This window comes from Portunus trituberculatus, chromosome 42 (genome assembly GCF_017591435.1).
Source record: "Portunus trituberculatus isolate SZX2019 chromosome 42, ASM1759143v1, whole genome shotgun sequence".
Classification (NCBI taxonomy): Eukaryota; Metazoa; Arthropoda; class Malacostraca; order Decapoda; family Portunidae; genus Portunus; species Portunus trituberculatus.
The window spans coordinates 27491369-27516368 of NC_059296.1; the positions used below are offsets into that span (position 1 = coordinate 27491369).

The 25000-nt window shown below is 42.0% G+C and overlaps 3 protein-coding genes across 5 annotated transcripts in view; 1 reads left to right on the plus strand and 2 right to left on the minus strand.

The window, feature by feature from the left end:
- The window catches only part of LOC123517790 (sarcoplasmic calcium-binding proteins II, V, VI, and VII-like), a 31385-nt gene extending 28180 nt beyond the window's left edge, over nt 1-3205 (plus strand). For all 3 annotated transcript variants that reach the window (XM_045278250.1, XM_045278251.1, XM_045278252.1), the window contains exons 5-6: nt 2085-2182; nt 2939-3205. In XM_045278250.1, the coding sequence (XP_045134185.1) occupies nt 2085-2182; nt 2939-3079 (239 nt within the window). In that variant the 3' untranslated portion in view covers nt 3080-3205. The remainder of the gene's footprint in view (nt 1-2084; nt 2183-2938) is intronic.
- Nucleotides 3206-5285: 2080 nt separating this feature from the next.
- On the minus strand, nt 5286-11607 carry LOC123517800 (boophilin-H2-like). Its single transcript, XM_045278282.1, has 4 exons — nt 11384-11607; nt 10819-10951; nt 10009-10133; nt 5286-5999 (listed from the first exon to the last, which is right to left on the minus strand). Exons 1-4 carry the CDS (start codon nt 11460-11462, stop codon nt 5812-5814), a joined length of 525 nt encoding a protein of 174 aa, XP_045134217.1. The 5' UTR covers nt 11463-11607; the 3' UTR covers nt 5286-5811.
- Nucleotides 11608-14810: 3203 nt separating this feature from the next.
- The window catches only part of LOC123517401 (cell wall protein IFF6-like), a 12399-nt gene continuing 2209 nt past the window's right edge, over nt 14811-25000 (minus strand). The window contains exon 2 of the mRNA XM_045277413.1: nt 14811-15119. Coding sequence (XP_045133348.1) covers nt 14811-15119 — 309 coding nt within the window. The remainder of the gene's footprint in view (nt 15120-25000) is intronic.

The window sequence follows — 25000 nt, forward strand, 5'->3', positions numbered from 1 at the left end:
AAACTTATCAAATTTCTTTTAAATTTTGATTCGAATATAAAATCATCAATTGCAAGTAAAAAATGGCTTTAGCTTGAAAGTGTGCAAGAGTCGACTGACAATCAAACAAGGTGCGTCAGATTTGCTCCGGAGTATTACTATACTAAACCTTGCATGTTTCCTGCTGTGAATGTGTGCATGTTCATATGTGACTTGATAGAAACAATAATCCAATCACATAATGCTTCGGTACCTCTACCTGTCAATTCATGCATTCATTGAAGAGTATAAGATATTTTGAATGAAATAAAATAATATTCTAAAATTTGCCATAGAAACAGCTTGCAAACTACAGTGACCTCGTTGTAAAACCCTTGAGCTAACATCTGAAGGGTTCTTTGGATACTCAGATGCCAGTAAGCAGTAGATCAAATCACGGAAGGGAGCACAGGTCGCATATCGAGACGTTGTCTACGCCGGAGTGAAGTGTGCTGTACCACGTGTACTGCACATAAAGTATCTTGTTGAGTCGGGACAGGAGCTTTGACACTCGAACAGACATCCCACTCATGTTTCAGATTCTCTAACCAGACTGTCTCTCGAAACTAAGACAAGTGTTTTCCTTATCTCTTGAGAATCAAAAGAAAGAAATATATTTTCTTGTTGTAGATCATACCATACCGCATACCAAAGGAGCTTTATGACACGTACACCACATACCAAAGTAGCACCACTGCTGTTACTACTACTACTACTACTACTACTACTACTACTACTACTACTACTACTACTACTACTACTTCTACTACTACTACTACTACTACTACTACTAATAATAATAATAATAATAATAATAATAATAATAATAATAATAATAACAATAATAATGATAATAATAGTAATAATAATAAAAATAACAATAATAATAATAATAATAATAATAATAATAATAATAATAATAATAATAATAATAATAATCATAATAAAATAATAATAATAATAATAATAATAACAATACTTATTCATTGAAAATAATGACAAAAATTACACACACACACACACACACACACACACACACACACACACACACACACACACACACACACACACACACACACACACACACACACACACGGTCGCGATGCGGTTGGTCCGAAACGAGGAGGAAAATATGATCCTTATTAAGTGACATAATTTGTTTTTGTTTTTTTTTCCTTTCTTTGTTCTTAATATGGCTGCACGTGACAGTCACGCCGCTGCCAGCCAGACACAACTATTCCAAGGTTCTCCACTGCACATGTACACCCCGCCTCCAAAGACCACAAGGATAACTACATGAGAAACTGGACTATTCACAGCAGAAATATAAGACATTATTATCTGGTCGTTGAGTATATGTAGGTCTGGTTACGTTAGGTCGAGGGGTGGAAATAGTGGGCGATACAACACAGCTCTCAGCCGTGTCAGAGGCCTGTATTCTGAAGTGCTTTGCTCTCTCACCGTCACTACTTTCCAAAGGCTCTAATTCAGCGTTTCCCAATCTTTTCCGACCATAGCCACCCCCCATGTTGTCATATCTAAGCAGTCCAGCACCCCTAACTAATATCTTGTTATTGGAAGGATAGAAGAAAGTGAAGTGTGTGCATCACTTCCCAGCACCACATACAATTGATTTCAGCACCTCTAATGGAAGATACTCATGTTTTTAACCCCTCCAGTACTGAGACGCATTTTTCCCTTGATTTTTGGGTGTGATTAGACGATTTTATATGCATTAGGAACGGTCTATGGTGGTCAAAACATTAATGGTTAGAGTCTTTACTATTCCCCTACATAAGTTTCTGAATTTATATAAAATCGCCAAATAGTAACCAGAATGAATACATAAAAGCAGCATGGTACTGAAGAGGTTAAGGGTATTTTTATGACTCTAGTGATGGATTGGGAAGATTTTTAGTATATCATAAGGAAAAAATATCTTGAAAACCCTGCTAGTCGTCTCTGTGGCCTTGTAAAACTGTCATGGTGAGAGAGCAAGGCTGTTTAAACCACCGCCATCACAATGCAGCCCCGGACAGAGTTAGCAGCCGCGTGTTGTGCCGCAGGTGACGGAGTGCTGGACGAGGAGGAGTTCGTGTACATCATGTCACAGCACGGCGCCTCGGAGACCGACGCTAAGAATGCCTGGTTCCTCATGTGCAAGGTGAGGCTGAGATAAGGAAAGGATACCCCACCTCTCTCTCTCTCTCTCTCTCTCTCTCTCTCTCTCTCTCTCTCTCTCTCTCTCTCTCTCTCTCATAGCAGCAGTATACAGTACTCTAAACACCCAGTCAGTATTCCCACGCCTCCCTCAGTTCAGTGTAGGCCTGAGCGGATCCCCTGTAGCGGCAGTGCGGCCTGTGTGTATCTTCCTTCCCTTCACTAACACAACTACTACATGTACACGCGCGGCCAGGGGAGGCTGCGGACACATGACCTGTTGTTATTTGCGCAACACAGAATTATGCAGGAAATGGTCGGTGTAGTCTGTAATTCTATGTAAATTATGTCCTTCCACCAACTTCCATCCTCTCTCTCTCTCTCTCTCTCTCTCTCTCTCTCTCTCTCTCTCTCTGGTACCTTGCTCCACGCCAGCCGACTAACTGATGCGGGTTCAGTTCTGGCTAGCGGTAGTTTCTCAACGGCAGAGGAAGAGCTCTTTTTGTAACCCTCGCCGGCATCGTTTGCACTTATTGTCGTAGTTTCATAACTCATTCAATCTCTCTCTCTCTCTCTCTCTCTCTCTCTCTCTCTCTCTCTCTCTCTCTCTCTCTCTCTCTCTCTCTCTCTCTCTCTCTCTCTCTCTCTCCACTTTACTACCATAAGGTCAAGTTCATATAGACTAACCACTAACATTTATCCTACTATTCATCTTCCTCACAGCCAACCTGACCTAACCTCACCATTCTGAACGCTCCAGGGCCGCCGCGTGCTGGACCAGGGGGCGTTTGAGCAGCTGTGTGAAGAGTTCTTTCTGAGTGATGACCCCACCTCCGCCGGCACCTACCTCGGGGCCCGCCTGTACTTCCTCCCCGGCGAGCAGCGAGACACGGTGCCCTAGCTGAAACACGGTGGTCACTTCCCTTGATCGCCTCACTTCATAATTCTTCTCGTTTATCCTTCTCTCTCTCTCTCTCTCTCTCTCTCTCTCTCTCTCTCTCTCTCTCTCTCTCTCTCTCTCTCTCTCTCTCTCTCTCTCTCTCTCTCTCTCTCTCTCTCTCTCTCTCTCTCTCTCTCTCTATCTCTCTCTCTCTCTCTCTCTCTCTCTGTGTGTGTGTGTGTGTGTGTGTGTGTGTGTGTGTGTGTGTGTGACTTTTGCTCCTTCTCTATTTCTTCATTATTCGTTTTCTACTTTTCCAATCATCTGTTTTCTTTCCTATTCACTTTTATTATCCGCTTTTATCATTTTATCTTCCTCCTCCTCCTTCTTTATTCTATTCTTCTCGTTCTTTTTCCTTATACAGTGATCGTCTTTCACTGTGCCTCGTCATGCTTCATCAATCTTACGCACCCCTTTTTTTGTTTTACTTTCGTTTCGCTCGTCCTCATTGCTATACCATAAATGCAACTACAAATATACTCTCTCTCTCTCTCTCTCTCTCTCTCTCTCTCTCTCTCTCTCTCTCTCTCTCTCTCTCTCTCTCTCTCTCTCTCTCTCTTGAATCTTCCACTTGAAAGCATTAGTACTTTTCTCTTTTTTTATGGCCATTTTTATTATCAGCCTACGATTTCACCTCATTTTCACTCCTCTCTTGTATCTGCGGCATGTCAGCCCAGTAAAGTTGTTAGTCTGGTCTTTTCACTCACTCCTCTCTATCTTCCCTGTCTCTTTTAGCCTGCAGATGAGACGGAGATTCAGCCACTCAGTCCTCTAAACACTTCGACCTTCTTATTAGCGGGAGAGTGAAAGAGTAATATTGTTGACTACAGAGCTGTGTTGTCTTTCTGTTTCTCTCTGTCTCTCTCTCCTTCGCAAAAAGTTAATCGCCTTTCCACTGCAGTGTTGTTGACTATAGAGATCCTGAAAACATTAGCACTGCGTCTGTGTTGTCTCTCTCTCTCTCTCTCTCTCTCTCTCTCTCTCTCTCTCTCTCTCTCTCTCTCTCTCTCTCTCTCTCTCTCTCTCTCTCTCTCTCTCTCTCCTTCGTAAAAGAGTTAACTAGTTTTTCCATCACAGTGTTGTTGACCAAAGATCCAAGAAACATTAGCCCTTGTGTCTGTGTTGTCTCCTTTCTCTCTCTCTCTCTCTCTCTCTCTCTCTCTCTCTCTCTCTCTCTCTCTCTCTCTCTCTCTCTCTCTCTCTCTCACCTTCGCAAAAAGAAAAATCATGAAGGCAATGATTCTTAACCCCATTGTTCGCTTTCTATAGAGTTATGTGGGTCTTTATTCCTCTCTAACCTCAACCACCACATTGACTTGAAGGATGTGCCAGAAGTACTAGCGAAGTAAATATATGCATACAGTATGTTATAGAATGGAGATATTTATTATACTTGTCAGTCATGTAATCATAGCGGGAAAAATACAAGTGTAGTCCTTAACATTAAGAGAATAAGCGCATCGTGTGTATTATTCCCCTATGAGCTACGAGTGTTGGTAACATAAACCACATTATCACATCAAATGACTATGGGAGGACAGCGGCGTGGTAACAAGTTGTGGAAAGTAAGCTGCATTTACCTTTCTCTTCCAGACAACATTAGGTAGCGACTATCAACTCAAAAGTAGTGTGCTAATAATACTTTCAGCGACAATAGTAATAGTAGTAATAGTAGTAATGGTAATAATGGTGATGATGATGATGATAATAGCTATAATAATGGTAATAATAATAATGATAATAATAATAATAATAATAATAATGATAAAATAATAATAAAAATAATAATAATAATAATAATAATAATAATAATAATAATAATAATAATAATAATAATAATAATAATAATAATAATAATAATAATAATAATAATAATAATAATAATAGCAATAATAATAATAATACAATAACAATAGTAATAAAAATACAAATTGCAATAATAATAATTATAATAATGAAAATGATGATAACAGTAGTAGTAGTAGTAGTAGTAGTAGTAGTAGTAGTAGTAGTAGTAGTAGTAGTAGTAGTAGTAGTAGTAGTAGTAGTAGTAAAAGATAGGTAGACAGACAGAAAGAAAGAAAGAAAGAAAGAAAGAAAGAAAGAAAGAGAGAGAGAGAGAGAGAGAGAGAGAGAGAGAGAGAGAGAGAGAGAGAGAGAGAGAGAGAGAGAGAGAGAGAGAGAGAGAGAGAGAGAGAGAGAGAGAGAGAGAGAGAGAGAGAGACTGGGGGGGTTATATCAAGATAAGAGCACATCCCCCCAACACCCTGATCATGAACACAGACCCCTCCAACACCTGCACAGCGCCACACCTGCACACAGCTCCACACACGTGCCACTCCCTTCTGTGGTGTCTGTGCGTGCACGCTGCATGACGCCTCCCTCTCCTGGTGCACAGCGGTGTGTGGCGTGATGAGGTGTGCAAGGTGCGCCAAGATGCTTCCTATACCCGCTGTGCCTTCCTGCAGCCTCGCCTGACATGAGGCAACAAGTGTGGCGTCACCGTTCCTGGGGCTGGGTGTGTGCTGGCCCCCCGTCAGTCTGTTCATGGCCAGGAGATGACCGTCAAGTCAACACGACTGCTATAAATTACAATGAATGAGATCTTAACCTTTAAGAATCACTACATCCGTCGGAAAGTTCCAGGGAAAGACGGGAGTTGTCCGCCGGGAGTCCTGTGAGGGGATGGCCGTCTAGACAAGCGTCGCGCCACACACACTCAAACAATTCTCCTCAGATTCAAAACTGTTATCGTTCCCCTCGCAGCCTCCGTACACGAATGACACGCAGGTGCCAGATTCCTGGGACCAGGCCCACTTGAAGTACAGAGCCCGGCAGTAGCCACGCTTTATGGGCTGACTACACACTGCTGCTCCTTGCTCTGCAATAACCAAAGCAATGCCATGAGCCACTCTTCAACCCTGCAGGAAATATGGGAAATGAACCCTCACCATACATACTTAATGAGCTAGCTGCTACATTGTACAGTCCGGTGAAATGTGGAACAGACTTGTTGAAATCCTGGAAGAATGCGGTCCACATTATGAAACACCGAAGACATAAAGGCATTAATCAGTCCCACAGCAGTCTTGCTTAGTGACACTGGAGGAGAAACCTAGTGGAGGGACAGCGCGGGCCACTCCTTTACCTGGGTCACTAGAAAACACCTCTACACCAACTCGACCAACACACAATCTCCTACCACTCAAGTTTTCACACCATCCTGTCGCCTATCACTTTCCTCACAGCTGGAATGTGAGAAACAAGCTTACCATTACTCAGACGAACACTTAGCCAAATGTGTCTGTCTGCATAATGATAAGACCAGTGCATGCTGAGTCACCTTGAAGTGTCTCCCACTATCTCAGCTTCATGAGGGTCACCAGAACTGTAAACGTTCCCAGCAGGAGATCTGTGTGTTGGCCATCCACTCTATTTGCGGCATGGGACAAGTGCAAATAGAGAATGAGATCCCCTTAGACAGACAGTGTGTAACTTTCTCATGAGAAGAGACTCGTTTGGTCGTGACGTGAGGAAGTGAGAGCGATGTTCTCTTTGCACTCAGGGAAAGCGAAAGTCCACTCAACAGTCTCCAAGATGACTCGCTCCGGACACAACAAGGGAGAGTTTGGGTATACACTATGCAGGTCCAGGAAGGTAGCGGGTAAAGCCACGTAATGCAAGAGGAGGAGGAGGAGGAGGAGGAGAAGGGTACAAATCTTGAATCAGACAAGACACTAGCGGCCTTATTCTGAACCGGACAGACTTTTACTTTTTCCTGGCGCCAGTTCCGTAGTGAGAGAGAGAGAGAGAGAGAGAGAGAGAGAGAGAGAGAGAGAGAGAGAGAGAGAGAGAGAGAGAGGGACTGACACACGCAGGTTAACTCTCTTTGCCTCACTAAAAAGGGAAGGGAAGGGCATTTACCTCAGCGAACTCTTCCACGAGCCGGCGGAACACCTTTATCAAGATGTCCATTTAAGATTCACTGCTATGCTAAGGTAAAGGCCACTCCAGCAGCTCTTGGCGCCAGGTAACGCAAAGGTTAGTCACCTCCCACAGCCGTCCACTTTCTAATCATGATCCGGCACTCCTCCCCTCCCTCCCTGACCCATCCTTCTCCCTCCTTACCCTCTCATTCCGTAATTTACTGTCCACGTGGAGCCAACAAGACAAACTTAAAAAAAAAAAAAAAACGTGTAGATGTGTATGTAATTACTAGGTAGTGTAGCTGGCGATGAACTCCACTAAGCTCCACTCTCACTCCTGTATCCATTCCTCTTACCCACACACACACACACACACACACACACACACACACACACACACACACACACACACACACACACACACACACACACACACACACACACACACACACACACACACACACACACACACACACACACACATACACACACACTACTAAGAATTGGTAATGGGTAATTCTAGAAGTGAAAGTCTCCGTTCCTGCGTCACTCACCACAGTGTAAACAGTAAACGTCTTTTCACAAGCCGCCCACTTTTCTTTTTATTAGTTGCATACTCATGTGCTTCCCGCCACGTCAAATTCTCTCTCTCTCTCTCTCTCTCTCTCTCTCTCTCTCTCTCTCTCTCTCTCTCTCTCTCTCCGACACAGTCTATTTGTTGGGTTTCGGCAGGTTTCTTCTGAAATTTAATCCCCTCAGTACCATGTTGCGTTTTCATATTCATTCTTGTTACTATTCAGCGATTTTTCCACGGCTTCAGAAATTTATGTGAGGATTAAAACAGTAAAAGCTCGGGCTATTAATCTGTTGACCTCCACAGACCCTTCTTAATGCAAATAAAATCGTCCAATCACATCCCAAGATCATGGTAAAAATGTGCCTCAGTATTGAAGGGTTTAAGATATTCATACCCCTACGGCATCCCAGTCACCCTTGGCCACAACACGCTGCACTGTGTATGGCAGCTATACTCTTGCCGGGTCCAAACACCTTTGAAGCCTTCGGTTACAATTTATTTATCCATAAAATGAGAATATTATTATTTTTCGTAAATGGACGAACATAATTTGAAAGCAACGTAATAGTTGTTTGTGTGAGGCACGGCTCATCAAGGACTGTGCTGCGCCTGCTGTTTTGTGGCACGCCGCATCGAGCACCACTCAGCCACGCCGTTATGGGAAAACACACACACACACACACACACACACACACACACACATACTACTGCCAATCTGAACCATCCTTGTCCGGAAATGCTCGTGTTCATCCGCGGCCATAAATGACACCATGGATATCATTCAATACAGTGTTCGATAGCAATGTTATTACAAGGAAACCACAATAGAAGTTACTGAATCCGTGACATCCCTTCTCCTCAGAGCTCTAGTACACGTATAAAGGCGAATCCCATCACAGCATTACCCACTCTGCTTACTCTATTCAGGCAAGGAAGTATTGCACGGCCACGCAAACACGACACAAACACACGGGAAGGAAAAAGTCATGTGTGTGTGTGTGTGTGTGTGTGTGTGTGTGTGTGTGTGTGTGTGTGTGTGTGTGTGTGTGTGTGTGTGTGTGTGTGTGTGTGTGTGTGTTTGTTTCCTTACTTTTATACTGACGTGTGTGTGTGTGTGTGTGTGTGTGTGTGTGTGTGTGTGTGTGTGTGTGTGTGTGTGTGTGTGTGTGTGTGTGTGTGTGTGTGTGTGTGTGTGTGTGTGTGTGTGTGTGTGTGTGTGTGTGTGTGTGTGTGCTTCACTGTTTGATCTGTTGTTTGATCTGCTGCAGTCTCTGACGAGACAGCCAGACGTTACCCTACGGAACGAGCTCAGAGTTCATTATTTCCGATCTTCGGATAGGCCTGAGACCAGGCACACACCACACACCGGGACAACAAGGTCACAACTCCTCGATTTACATCCCTTACCTACTCACTGCTAGGTGAACAGGGGCTACACGTGAAAGGAGACACACCCAAATATCTCCACCCGGCCGGGGAATCGAACCCCGGTCCTCTGGCTTGTGAAGCCAGCGCTCTAACCACTGAGCTATCGTGTGTGTGTGTGTGTGTGTGTGTGTGTGTGTGTGTGTGTGTGTCGTGTGTGTGTGTGTGTGTGTGTGTGTGTGTGTGTGTGTGTGTGTGTGTGTGTGTGTGTGTGTGTGTGTGTGTGTGTGTGTGTGTGTGCTCTTACGAGTACAGTCTGCGGGATCTACACGCCATAAACAGTAACAGTGAACAGTGAACAGTGAACCAGTACATTTGCAACCTGACTAATGCTGGACACTTCAACCATTTCATATCTTTCCTTCCACTGGAGATACAAAAACAAACATCACCTCTCTCTCTCTCTCTCTCTCTCTCTCTCTCTCTCTCTCTCTCTCTCTCTCTCTCTCTCTCTCTCTCTCTCTCTCTCTCTCTCTCTCTCTCTCTCTCTCTCTCTCTCTGGTCCAGTGTGAGTGAGTGGATGATGCCCCCGCCGAGTGAGAGAAGGGAGCCAACACTAAGCTTATCACCGGGTCAAGTGTCACCGGGAAAGGCACACCACCACATTCACTGCCTCCACATGCACCGCCACTGACTTCCCTTCACACCACGACACATTAACCCCTTCAGTACTGGGACGCATTCTTTACCATGAGTTAGGCTGTGATTAGGTGATTTTATTGACATTAGGAATGGTCTATGGAGGGCAGAAGATTAATGGCTAGAATCTTCACTATTTTAATCCCTACATAAGTTTCTGAAGCTGTATAAAATCACTATATAGTCAACAGAATGAATATGGAAGCGTGTAATAGTAGTGAAAGGGTTACGAAACTAATCCTACCGTCACGTGCCGCCGCTCAAGTCACAGCACGTCACACAAAATACATCTTACAGACTACGTGACACCCAAACGTCCTCACCTTTAGTGCAAGCGCAGACCTCACACCCGTCAGCGTCTACCGTGGTGCTGCAGGAGAGCGGGCAGTCAAGGTCCGGGCAGTAGTTCCCCTCGCAAGACTCCTCACACTCTTGCCTCGTGGGGAACCTGCAGGAAAGAGACGGTGCTTCGGTCATGGAGTGTGTGTGTGTGTGTGTGTGTGTGTGTGTGTGTGTGTGTGTGTGTGTGTGTGTGTGTGTGTGTGTGTGTGTGTGTGTGTGTGTGTGTGTGTGTGTGTGTGTGAACGTCATGCCACTATTGCTGCCTATCGCGCACACACACACACACACACACACACACACACACACACACACACACACACACACACACACACACACACACACACTCTCTCTCTCTCTCTCTCTCTCTCTCTCTCTCTCTCTCTCTCTCTCTCTCTCTCTCTCTCTCTCTCTCTCTCTCTCTCTCTCTCTCTCTCTCTCTCTCTCTCTCTCTCTCTCTCTCTCTCTCTCTCTCTCTCTCTCTCTCTCTCTCTCTCTCTCTCTCTCTCTCTCTCGTTGATGGTCTTGAGAACATCACCTACATGAATCTATATATGCAAACCATTAACACATAAGACCATCACTGAATACTATCATTTATTTACCTATAGTTTTCCTTCCCACGTTAGGCATTGCACGTTAATTTGTCTTCTATGCAATAAAAAAAGACTCAAACTCCAGTCTGCGGAACACACCACACGACCCTTGATTTCAACGCCTCGCCACACAGCAGGACAGACACAATACAACACTAACACAGCGAGCACCAGTAGCAGCAGCAGCAGCAGCCTCACCTGTTGGAGTTCCCGCCACAACCAGAGTACACGAAGAACCTGCATCTGCCCTCCTCCTGGTCAAAGTGCCAAGCCTCCTCCTGTCCCTCGCAATTTCCCCAGGCCTTGGGCGCAGAGCAGTCCACTTCGTCACCTGCGCCGGAGAGGAGGGATATGGCGGTGAGGGAAGAGTCATGTACAGGTGTGGTGTGAACGGGCACCCAGGTAGTGATCCACGTGAGTGTGTGTGTGGAAACAACACGTGGTGGGAGTGTTTGACAGAAAAGATATGTTCATGATGTGGTGAAACGTTCGAGTACTGTTGCAATAAGCTTAAATCAGGACTGTGAGGATAAAATACATAAAACTTCATGATTTAAGGTTATTTCTTTGCACTTGACTGCTAACTGAAAACTGGCGTCATCTCTCTAATCAGCAGTGACAACAACACGCTTTCAGATGAGGACCGTTACACTGATAAAGCGATAAAATTTTCTATTTGTGGTTATAACTGTGCTTGTCATTGCCTGCTGATAATCTCCTATTGTCTCTGAGATCGTCAGTGATAACCAGGCGCACACCATACCTCTATCAGGCAGAGCGTTGCCGTTGAGGGCCGCCACGTAGGAAACTACAACGATAAGGCAGATAAAGACTTGCTGCATGTCTGCGACGAGTGATGCGATAAACTACCACAGGTACACTCAAAGCGGTGGTGGTGGAGGTGTTCGCGATGTGTCCGCAGTGAACGCTGAATGCTGACTGCAGGTGGCTTGCTGGCTTGCTGGCCGTAGCGTGGTAAAGCCGAGTGGTGACTGAAGCCTGTGATGACTTCCCTCTTATTATATCATACCCGGACACTCTCACCTCATCCCCTTCCTCCCGCCACTACTCCCTCCCTCCATCCATCCCTTCTCTTCCCTTACGTCGTTTCTCTTCAACAATGGCTAATAACCGACGGGGTGAAAACAAAAAGAACCCGAGCAACAGTAATAGGAGGAAACTTTTATTGTGTGCAACGGGAAGTAAGTGTGGGTGAAGCCAAACATTTGCCTCACCCATTGAATGCGGAAAATTTGTTTATTGGAACCGAAAAGTGAGAGTTTAGGCAGCCCAGGCATTGCCCTCCCAGTGTGTCAAGCTGGGGAATACCTGGCCGCGATCCCTACACCTCACCTCTGACGTCACTGCCGCCAGCCCGCACGCAACCCATGATTCAGCACGTGCACACCCACACACACACACACACACACACACACACACACACACACACACACACACACAGACATGAACTTGCTATTGTCACCAACTTGTGAATCTTTGCTGGGGAATGTACGAAAGAATATGAGAAAAGAAAGAGAAGCTCCCTCTTTTCACTAAAGGCAATTGTATTTATTCTATACGCACGAAATTGCACATATAAACTTGATAGCTCACTATTACAGTCTCGAAGCAAAAAAAACACGCACACGCACACGCGCACACACACACACACACACACACACACACACACACACACACACACACACACACACACACACACTTCTCTCCTAAGTATGCCTCGTTTACTCTGTTTTTCTTTCAAATCGCACAAGAATATTTCACGAGGCATTACAACCACTGAGTAACTCTGAAAGTCACCCAGAGTCCCCTAAGACCTCGTGGAGAGCGTCGGGGGTGTGTTAGAACTGGCTCTGGCTGATGGATGGAAAGGGAAAGCTATCGAGGGTCTGAGGATGAGCGTGGGAGTGTAATTACCGGAAAAAATTATTAAAAAGGGGAAAAACGGATAAAAAAAAAAAAAAGAGGAAAGAGGCGGGAGATAGATCTAGGTGGAGAGGTATGAAGGTCAACGTCAGTCACACGTCATTTCAGTAACGGTATATGTGATACTTATCGAGGTAAAATGATAAAACAGATAACAAAATGATGATGATAATGATGGTGATGATAAAAAAATGGTAATGATAATAATAATAGTGATAATAATAAGTAATAATAATGATGACAACAATATGACAACAACAGCAACGGTGAACATGCAAATAACAGCGTCAATAAACAGGTAAGTTATGGACAGGTGAGTGAATACATCCATCAATAAGACTAAGTAGGTTTCTCGTTCCTCTTTTATTTTTTTACTTTCCTTGTGGCTGGATCGTGAAGCTGTACAGGAGGATTCCCAAGCTCTCTAGTGCAACTCCCCGACTCAGGCTTCAGTCTTCCTTACCGACATTGTAAGGATTTTCCAGCAATAACGACAGTAACAACAACAACAACAATAACAATAACAACAATAACAGCAGCAGCAAATCACCACTACCAACAACAACATGAATAACACACAACAACAACAACAATATTAACAGCAGCAGCAAATCACCCCGATCACCAACAACAACAACAACAACCACCAATCATCGAACAACCACCACCACCACCACCACAACAACAACAACAACAACAACAACATTCAACATGAACAACACAAATAACAAATAAATAAATAAAAACAAAAACAACAACAGCAGTAGCAAATCAACACCACCACCACCACCAACAACAACAACAGCAACACCACCACCACCACTTACAGCACCAGCAGCAGCAGCAGCAGCAATAACAACGACAACAACAACTACAAATCACCACCAACATTACCACCACCACCACCAAAACTACCACCTTACCACCAAAACCACCACCACCACCACCAACAACAACAACAGTAAAATAACTAACCAATCAAACACCCCAACAAACAACCAAACACACAACACCAATGGACGGTTGGCAATAAATGTAAAAAGAGAAAGTCATGAAGAAGATTGTGCGAGTGGATACAAAAATAACATTGAAGAATAATAAAAAAAATGATAATGAAAATAATAATAATAATAATATTAATAATGATAATAATAATAATAATAATAATAATAATAATAATAATAATAATAATAATAATAATAATAATAATAATGATAATAAAAATAATACAAATATTAATAATAATAGCAATAATAATAATAATAATAATAATAATAATAATAATAATAATAATAATGCTTTGCTACACTATTCAACATTACTAATAGTAGTATAGAAGCAACAGCAGCAACAGCAGCAGAAACAGCAGCAGAAACAGAAGCAGCAGCAGCAGCAGCAGCAGCAGCAGTAGTAGTAGTAGTAGTAGTAGTAGTAGTAGTAGTAGTAGTAGTAGTAGTAGTAGTAGTAGTAGTAGTAGTAGTAGTAGTATTTGTTGTTGTTGTTGTCATAAAATAACAACAACAAAAACTACAACAACAACACCTTAATACCACTACTACTACTACTACTACTACTACTACTACCACCACCACCACCACCACCACCACCACCACCACCACCACCACTAACAACAACGACGACAACAACTATAACATCACCGACATAAACTGCGGCAAAAACAACAATAACAACAACAACAAAAACAGCAACAATAACAACAACAACTATAGCTGCTACAATATTAGCAGACACTACCACAGCAAGAGAATGTGTGTGTGTGTGTGTGTGTGTGTGTGTGTGTGTGTGTGTGTGTGTGTGTGTGTGTGTGTGTGTGTGTGTGTGTGTGTGTTACTATGACGGTCTCCTTTCGGTTGGCGGGAAGGAGTGAGAGGGAAAACTTGAACACTAAAGGCAAGTCAAGGGTGAAAGTAGGAAAATATTGCGGAGATTTATTTCTTTTAACGTTCGTGTGTGACTGACTGGCCTGTGTTGTTTCTTTTAAGGAACTGGCAACATAGTGGGCCCTTTATTTTTGGCCAGCTGTCCCTCTTACATAAAGAAAAAAAAAAAAAAACTTCGTGGCTGCAGTGGTGAGGGACATGGAAGCAAGAACTGTGTGCAAGGAAATAAAACGGTACAGGAAAGATCGATTTATTGATGTTAACTGATTGACTGTTGGCACTAAGTATGACAATGAAAGACATGTAAAGGTGAATCTGTTACTGCTTATCAGACACAGACCCAGACTAAGAATCAGACCCATAATTAGACTTAGACCCAGACCCAGACCTACACCCACACCAAGACTCAGACTCAGATCCAGACCCAGACTCGCAGCCAGACTCAGACTCACACCCAGACCCACACCCATACCCAGATCCAGACTCAGGCCTAGACCCACACCTATAGCCAGACCCAGACGCAGACTCAGACCCAGACCCAGACCCAGAACCCACACCCAGACCATGACCCAGACCCACACCCAGAACCACATCCAGACCCAGATCCACACCCATACCCAGACCCAGACTCAGACCCAGACCCAAATTCAGACCCTGGAAGATAAGTTATCACATCAATATACACAATTTTCCCACTTCCAATCGTGAAGAACTGCAGGACACTGACGAAGTAAGATTATATTTTCTCTGTGTTTTGCTAAAATATTTTCACTCCTACAAAATTAAACAATGTTACAAAAAAAAAATCTAAAAATTATGTTTGAAATATATCATTTGCCTACAATGTTACTTTAAAGTTTTGCAGATGAATTAATGATATTCTACAAGGCTAAATTATGAGCAGGAAGCTGAAATGTGTATGATGGCAGCACCACATCACCACACCAATATGTATTGTTTCCCGTGCACCGAGTGAGAGCAGTGTACGAGACATGCGCCAATTCAGATGGTGCGACTCTCGTTAAAGAGATAAGTAAAGGCTTTAAGAGTTTGTCCCAGAATCTAATATAAACAGAGATTTATATATATCTGAGAAGATGCGTGGGAGGGAAGATGGGAATAAGTGCAATAACATATGGTGAATATAGTGACAATAGGTAACAGATATAATAATGCTGAAACTTTACTCAATGCTGAAACAGGGAAGAAGGAGGCGAAGTGTGCATCTATGCGACACACGGTGTGCGGAAACAGTGATCATGCGGGTGAGACTCAGTGTAGGTATTGGGGATTTCTGCCGGCGTTTGTGGGTAAGATTTTAAAAAAGAGTAGATAATCATGATAATGTCAAAGGGAACAGTTGTGCTAGTTTTTCCTTTATGGCTGAGAAAAGTAGGACATTAAATGAAAGGCTCAGGAAAGTAAATGTTCTGGACTTGATATCATGTCTTGATATATTTGGGAATAATTGTTGGTGTTAGGGCAGTGGTTTCTTGACAGGTAGTGTGTACTCTTCCAGACACATGCAGAAGAACCAGTGTGAATCCCGCCGCCTTGCTACTATTGCCCTGTCACCGCCTCTACCACGGGCGGCGTGTCATGACCATGGTATGGATTTTTCTAGTTCACAGAGCAATTCGAAAAATAATAGTATCAATATTAAACATTAAAAGGCATTCCTGCCATCATCATGAGAGAGATTTCTTTTAATAGGGATAATACTGTCAATATTGCAAACTTTCCAATTACTTTGAAGACTGAACTACAATCTGGCCTCAGCATTTAAAACACACTACTGAATGTAACTGTTCGGTGCTTTGGACGATTAGGAACTATTTTTTATCGACCGTTCACCTTCTTTCGGCGGACTCCTGACCCAATAAACGGTCAGTCGGCGAGGCAGCGCGTATGTGTTCTTCAACAGTTAAAGTTAGTAATGAAGCAGCTTGTTTAAATCTACTGCATCTTGTAATGACCAGCACACCCACGCCAAGAAAAGCGTTCCAAAATGAAACTACTAGCATTGGCATCACTACCATTACATGCAACCATGACACCGCATTCAGAATTTGTTTTCAGCCCCCTCAATACTGGTACACATTTTTACCTTAAGATTTGCATACGATTAGACCATTTTATCTAAATTAGGAAGGGTCTATGGAGGTCAGAAGATTAATGGCTACAGTCTTCACTATCTTAATCCCCCACATGAGCTTCTGAAGCTGTATAATATCATCAAATAGTAAGCAGAATGATTATGGAAATATGGAAGGGGTTAAACACTTTTATAGGAAAAATGTATTCCAGCTTGATATCTCTGTGTGAAAGGATCAGCGATGATAAATAACAAAGATAGGGAATGCTGTGAAGGCAAGCGTGGTCACCCAGAAAGGACAGATGACAGTCACCAGGAGTGTCTTAATTAAATGTGAGGAGGAAATTGTGGAGGGAAGAATGTGGAGGCAGGAATGCTAACAGGATCTATGAGTTTGAAGGATGATCAAAATTTCACAAGAATGTAGGATATTTAGAATTAGAGAAATACTAAACCTAAAGGCCTAAGGATCCAGGAGTATAGAGAGGTGCACTCCATATAGGAAACACATTGCGAGGGACGAAAGGGGTGGTGACAACCAGAACCTTACCACACATACTGAAGACAGTGAACATAACTTGTGGCAGTCCGATCAAGGTCTCCCAGCTGGTCTCCGACTCCCACCACCACTACCAACAACATTAATGTTACTACTACTACTACTACTACTACTACTACCACTAAAACTACTAATACCACTAAAACTACTAATACTACTACTACTATTACTACTACTACTACTGCTGCTGCTGCTGCTGCTGCTGCTGCTGCTGCTGCTACTACTACTGCTGCTGCTGCTGCTGCTGCTGCTACTACTGCTACTACTGCTGCCACCAAAACTACTGGTTCACTAAAACCACTGCTGCTGCTGCTGCTGCTGCTACTGCTGCTGCTACCACTGCTGCTGCTGCTGCTGCTGCTGCTGCTGCTGCTGCTGCCACCACTGCTGCTGCTGCTGCTGCTGCTGCTGCTGCTACTGCTGCTGCTGCTGCTGCTGCTGCTGCTGCTGCACTGCTGCCATTAATGCTATTGCTGCTGCTTTTGCTGCTATTACAACTACAACTGCTACAACAACAACTGCTACTACTACTGCTGCTGCTACTACTGCTACTGCTGCTACTACTGCTGCTGCTACTACTACTACTACTACTACTGTTACTGCTACTTCTCCTACTGCTACTTTTACTGCATACTTTTACTGCTGCAGGTACTACTATTATTGTTGCTGCTGCTACTATTTCGATTAATACTGCTGCTGCACTACTACTACTACTACTACTACTACTACTACTACTACTACTACTACTACTACTATTAATAATAATAATAATAATAATAATAATAATAATAATAATAATAATAATAATGTGCTGCTGGTCCCACTGTTGCCATTACTATCTATTAATTGCCTGTCAAACTTGCTTTCACCAATGATATCCTCCTCAACAACACACGTGCTCGCTTATCTGGAGCATAAAACTTTAAAAGATTAGTTTTTTTCATGTATTCACACTGCCAGTATCGTAGAGCTCGGTGTAAAAAAGAAAATAGAACAAGCCAGCGTTTTTAAGAATGTAAAAGATGACTTCGCTACATGAAAATATTCTGATTTCTTAAAAGTAATTGTCATGTTTTGTATCCTAACTTTTCTTTCATATATTTAAATATTGTGGTACAGTGGAACCATGCGTGCTTTGGGGTCCGAGGGGTCTCCAAGCGCACGGTTTCGAATCCTGTCCACGGTCCGAGTGCAGGTTGGGCTTCCTCACTCGGGGCAAGGGTTTCCTAGCGGGTGGGCTTTGAGATAGGAGGTACCCCAAAAAGTACTCCCTTTAGCCCATAAATTCCCGTGAAAAGCCCACATGGTATAAAAAAGAAAAAACAAGTGAAAGAGATTTTCTTCTAATTACTTGTAGCATGAAATATTCACATCAGTAAAAAACAAGGAAAATAACACAGCATTATAGAAGAAGCAATGTGCATCTCAGTGTGTGGCAAACAGGAATAATTTTGAGAGACATGCTTCAGGATAGTCACTCAGCAACCACCATCACGACGAGTCCAGTCCGTGTCACTCACTGTAATGAGCCTGCCTCTTTTCGGTAATAGTCACCCTAGGTATGCGGTGCACCCTGCGATACGCGAATACTTTCAAAGGGTACAGGGACATAATGAGGACATAAAGGGGTACAAAGTGTATAGGAGTGCAGAGTAGGAAAAGATGTTTTAGAAAGGGAATTGTGAGTCATGTAGAAAATTTAATTTGAATTGAGATTAAAGTACTATTATCTTTTCTATTCTTTACGTAATATTCAGACGCAATTTCCACATCGTAAATTTAAGATGTGGCATTTCATTTCATTATACAATAGCACTTATATAACAATTACTTGGGAATCAATACCAATCATCTTCGTTTAAAATAGAGGCCTGGTAGTTTTATTTATATATTTCATGAGAAAAGTGCAATATATATTTATTTTTTTAATTACTAGCCTGAGGGACGAGGATATGTGGAATTTTCAAGAGCTCCGGGAAGGGTGCATGAACTAAGAGAAAGTTGAGAGACCACTGCTCCATTTCTTATTGCCAGTTTCTCAGTAAACATCAGCCAAGCTTGACGGAAGTGTACTGCTTGAGGTATGTGCACTGTTCTGTGGACTATAGTTAGTAGTTATCCACTGTTACCTTTCATGAGAGGGTGACACTGTCAGTGTGGTGCGTTAGATTAAGTGACAAGATCTATGTGTGTGTGTGTGTGTGTGTGTGTGTGTGTGTGTGTGTGTGTGTGTGTGTGTGTGTGTGTGTGTGTGTGTGTGTGTGTGTGTGTGTGTATCTATCTATCTATCTATATATATATATATATATATATATATATATATATATATATATATATATATATATATATATATATATATATATATATATATATATATATATATATATATATATATATATATATATATATATATATATATATATATATATATATATATATATATATATATATATATATATATATATATATATATATATATATATATATATATATATATATATATATATATATATATATATATATATATATATATATATATATATATATATATATATATATATATATATATATATATATATATATATATATATATATATATATATATATATATATATATATATATATATATATATATATATATATATATATATATAAGTAAACAAGTATTAGTTTAAAGACATTCGTGATCCCGCACGTGTTTCCTGTACAATAATTGTTTCATCATGATGAGGCGGAGTTCACTGGAATCTCTCACTCTCACACAAGATAATAATTCTTACTCTGTCATGAAATAATGTTAAAAATTTATGTTATTGTTTTTCTTCATATCTATCAACCTTAATCCCTTCTGTTCACACAGAGAACATCCCAAACGGACAGACAGACAAAAGACAGAGATAGACAAACAAACACAAAACAAGGTTGACTTTAAATACGGCAAGATGATAATGATAATAACGGTGATAATGAAGATAACAACAATAACAACAACAAAAACAATAACCACACCACTATCACCACCATCCACAACAACAACAACAAACAACAGTACTTCCCTTCATTTCCCGCCCCTGCTGTCTTCAAACACCACTAATATCCACCCCACTCACTCCATCGTGCAACGCAGATCACTTCCTTCTCCACACATTATGCCCTCAACTACCACCAGACTACCGTTCAATTAAGGGCCTGCCTCTCCCTCACTCTGTCCCTTCAACTCGTCCTCTTTCCCTCTCTCCCTTCCCCACACCCCTTCCCCGCCCTCGGCCGATCGTCTGGCTTCTTCGGCGTAACTTGGAGGGCGGTAGGCGCATATTACAAATTTCTTAGACCCACAACTTGGTGATATTGGCTCAGAAATTATCCCTGCTTAACGTGTACCTTGCCTTAACGATGGCCACTCACTCACCCTGATATGGACTCTCTCTCTCTCTCTCTCTCTCTCTCTCTCTCTCTCTCTCTCTCTCTCTCTCTCTCTGTCCCACGCATCCCTCATTCTCCTACATATCATCCCATTTACCCAATTCTCCGACATTTTCACTCACTCACTCACGCCCACTTACCCCACGCCCATATTCATGACTCAGGGCTCCCACTCCTGCTCCCAACTCTCACCTGAGCCCACACGCGCCTGCACCCGTCAAGCGGTGGCCGTGCATGGGGTCATCGGCACCTTAAAATTACATCATCCCTCAACAACACACGCTCCGAGGGGACTTTCCTACAATAATTTCCCTTTCTCTTTTTTTAGTGGGAAAATGTAATTATTGGTTCATTTTATTTTTTTGGGTTTTTTTTTTTTATATTTCCTTTATAAAAGAAACACGTATTATAATTCAACTAACCGCAACTTCCTCGCCACTCACAGGAAATGAACAGGATAGAGATCCGTTTATTGCAAGAGAACGGGAGAAAGCGAAACTAGCACGCAGGGACTCCCACCGCCTTTTTATCGCACCATTTCATTCCATTCCTACTGTGACTGTCACCCATCCAGCCAGCGACCCCGCCCCTGTACCTCCTGCCATCACCACCACCACCACCATACAACCTCCTGCCTGTCATCACCCCCTTGTATTACCACCACCTCCTCCATCACCACCACCACTCAGCCCCCAACCGCCTGCAGGGTCAACGCCTCAACACAGGGCCGTTCTATTATGTGGCAGCGCGCGGCTCGTGTCATTGGCAGGTAAGGCAGGTAAGGTCCTCTGGTTTTCTCCGTCCTTGGCGCAGTAAATCCCGTGGCGTATATGAACGGGAAGCGGTCTCTCATCACGGAGCATCGTCCTGTACGTGGCTCCGCATAACAAACGTTCACGGCCGTTCATTACTCTGAGTGTGTCGTGGTGAACCCTGTGACGTCATGCTTGTGTGAGTTGACTGGTTTCCCAATAGGATTTGTTGTGTAGGGTGTCTGCGTGTCTCCATGATTTTGTATGGCGTCACGTTCACCGTCGTGTGTTACCCAAGTCGTAAGCATCATATACTGCATGTAACACTCTGGCCACACCATTACATTCAAAGGCTCCAGATGAAAGTATGCGGGTTTTCAAGGGTGCTTTTACCGTTTTGGTGACTGATTAGTGAGATTTCTACACTATTAACGAGAGAAACATTCCTGAAATCCCAGCTAATTATCTTTATGGCCTTGGAAATTATTCGTATTGTTAGACCGACCAGAGCGTTTCAGAATACAGACCTAATTCTCGTCTTGTCACGCCTCGTTTCTACAGTACCCAATGTCAGTTTGGTCTCGCTCTCACCTCACTCCAGGCCTCGTAACATCGCACTACTCCTATGCCCATATGCTCCACACAAATGTATCTCACTCTCACAGAATCAGACTTCATTAAAATTTCACTCAGAATAATTCCCTCTTTCGGCCTAACCCCTTCGATGCAAGCTGTGTCTTTAGAAACATCTGTGGTAATCCAATTTCATGAAGATTCTCAACCCATAAAAATATAATTCGTCTATATATAAAGAATTCTCCAGTTATACGTATATATTTCTTCTATCATAATATAAGGCAGTACAATCTACAATGGTTACAATTATCTTCATTAAAAGCTTGTTAGTAAATGTTCAGGCTAAAAGACTATACAGGACAACAAACAGTAGCTACACAGAACAACACACCCCGGGGCACTGCAAGCCTCGCCCACCAGCCAGGAGTGCTTCATGCTGGTGGTGGTAGTGGTGGTGGTGCTTCAAAAGTTCAAATGGAAATCGATATCACAAGGCATGGTGTGTGTGTGTGTGTGTGTGTGTGTGTGTGTGTGTGTGTGTGTGTGTGTGTGTGTGTGTGTGTGTGTGTGTGTGTGTGTGTGTTTACAATAATAATGGAAAACATTGATATATAATAATAATAATAATAATAATAATAATAATAATAATAATAATAATAATAATAATAATAATAATAATAATAATAATAATAATAATAATAATAATAATAATAATAATAATAATAACAATAATAATAATAATAATAGTAATAATTATATAATAATAATAATAATAATAATAATAATAATAATAATAATAATAATAATAATAATAATAATAATAATAATAATAATAATAATATTAAAAACAATAATAATAATGATAAAGAATAATAATGAAAATAATAATAATGATGATAACAATAATAATAATAATAATAATAATAATAATAATAATAATAATAATAATAATAATAATAATAATAATAACAATAACAATAATAACAATAAAATAACAGTAATAATGACAATGAAAAATAACGACAATAACAATAAAAAGAAGAACAAGAACAAGAACAAGAACACAAAAAAATATGATTACTATTGTCATTATTATCAACATTATTATTATTATTATTATTATTATTATTATTATTATTATTATTATTATTATTATTGTGTGTGTGTGTGTGTGTGTGTGTATCATTATGTGTGTGTGTGTGTGTATTATTATTATTATTATCATCATCATCATTACTGTTGTTATTACTACTATCATTGCTACTACTACTACTACAAAGTTTCCTAGCGGGTGGGCTTTGAGATAGGAGGTACCCCAAAAAGTATCCCTTTAGCCCATAAATTCCCGTGAAAACCCTACAAGATATAAAAAAAAAAAAATTCTAATGATGCCACCGCCTCTCGGACAGCAGCCCACCACACTGATATTTACCACTCACCTCTAAAGTGATTCAGATTACTGGCATTGATTGATACAAACACCATTAACGGGAATTAGCGATCAAAGTGACACAAGGCTAGTGAGGTAGGTGTGTAAGAGAATTCAGCAGCAGCAGCAGCAGCAGCACCGGGAGGAGACGGAGGAGGAGAAGCAATAGCAGCAGCAGCAGCAGCAACAACAACAACAACAACAATAGCAGCAGCAGCAGCAGCAGCAACACCGGGAGGAGAAGGAGGAGGAGAAGCAATAGCAGCAGCAGCAGCAGCAACAACAACAACAATAGCAGCAACAGTAGCAGCAGTAGCAGCAACAGCAGCGGCAGCAGCAGCAGCAGTAGTAGTAGTAGTAGTAGTAGTAGTAGTAGTAGTAGTAGTAGTAGTAGTAGTAGTAGTAGTAGTAGTAGCATTTCAGTCCGCGCGGGGCCTTCCTGAGTTCAGTGTGTCCAGCAGTCAGCTGGCGCCCTCGCCACGTAGATTAACAAATACAATTCGTAATTAATGCAATAAACATTGTGTTATTTTTGATGGGCAGTACATCAATAAACAAAACATTGTTGCGAAATAATTACACGCATCGCGCTTCAAAATTTGCAAAATTGCACAAGTTAATCACCTGAAAACTACTATTAGTAATTATGTGCAGGCTTATGATTCTTGCGCCATCTGTGCCACAGCCGCGGCCTGCGCTGCTCTGCTGCCGGCGTTGTTCTGAACCCGTGTACTGTGCTGGCTAGATACGCCCACCACTACTTATCACACTTATATATTTGAAACCAATGCGTGCTTTATTCTTAGTCCCAATCTCATATGAATACTTATACAAAGTGCTTTTTAGAATTACATATTGTGCGCGTAAACACACACACACACACACACACACACACACACACACACACACACACACACACACACACACACACACACACACACACACACACACACACACACACACACACACACACACACACACACACACACACACACACACACACACACACAGAATTAAAGGCACGCAAACGATAAAATCAATAGATAAGCAATATGGCAGGTACTGCAAATGAGTGGGATGGGTGGTGAAGGTTGTAAGGTTGTGCAGAGTCTGTAATCCAAACAGAGGTGTGTGTGTGTGTGTGTGTGTGTGTGTGTGTGTGTGTGTGTGTGTGTGTGTGTGTGTGTGTGTGTGTGTGTGTGTGTGTGTGTGTGTGTGTGTGTGTGTGTGTGTGTGTGTGTGTGTGTGTGTGTAATGCTGAGAGAAGAATAAAAATACTTCCCATCGACAAGTGACTCTGGACAAGGTTTGCGGTGCCTGCGGGGATGTTCAGCTGCCTCTCGGGACCAGACGGTGGGAGCGAATCAAGGGATGGGCTGAGAGTAAAGAGACTCAATTTTTCTTTACTTTTCTTCTCTTTTCCCCAAGTTAACAGGGAACCAAAGGCTGGGGTGAGAATGGAGTCGATTTTTTTTCTTTTCAGATCAGACGATACATTTTTTTGTTAAATAAGAAAAAAAGAAAAAATGGAATGGGGAACTACAAGCTAATTAACTGCATTCTTAAATAAGGTGGGTGGCAGCAGACGATTGGAAGACAATATGGTGAGGCGTGAAGTGATGGGACGGGACGGTGGGCAGGAATCAAAAGCTGTAATAAGAGTACCGAAGAAATAGAAATGTCGTTTTTTTTTTCATACTT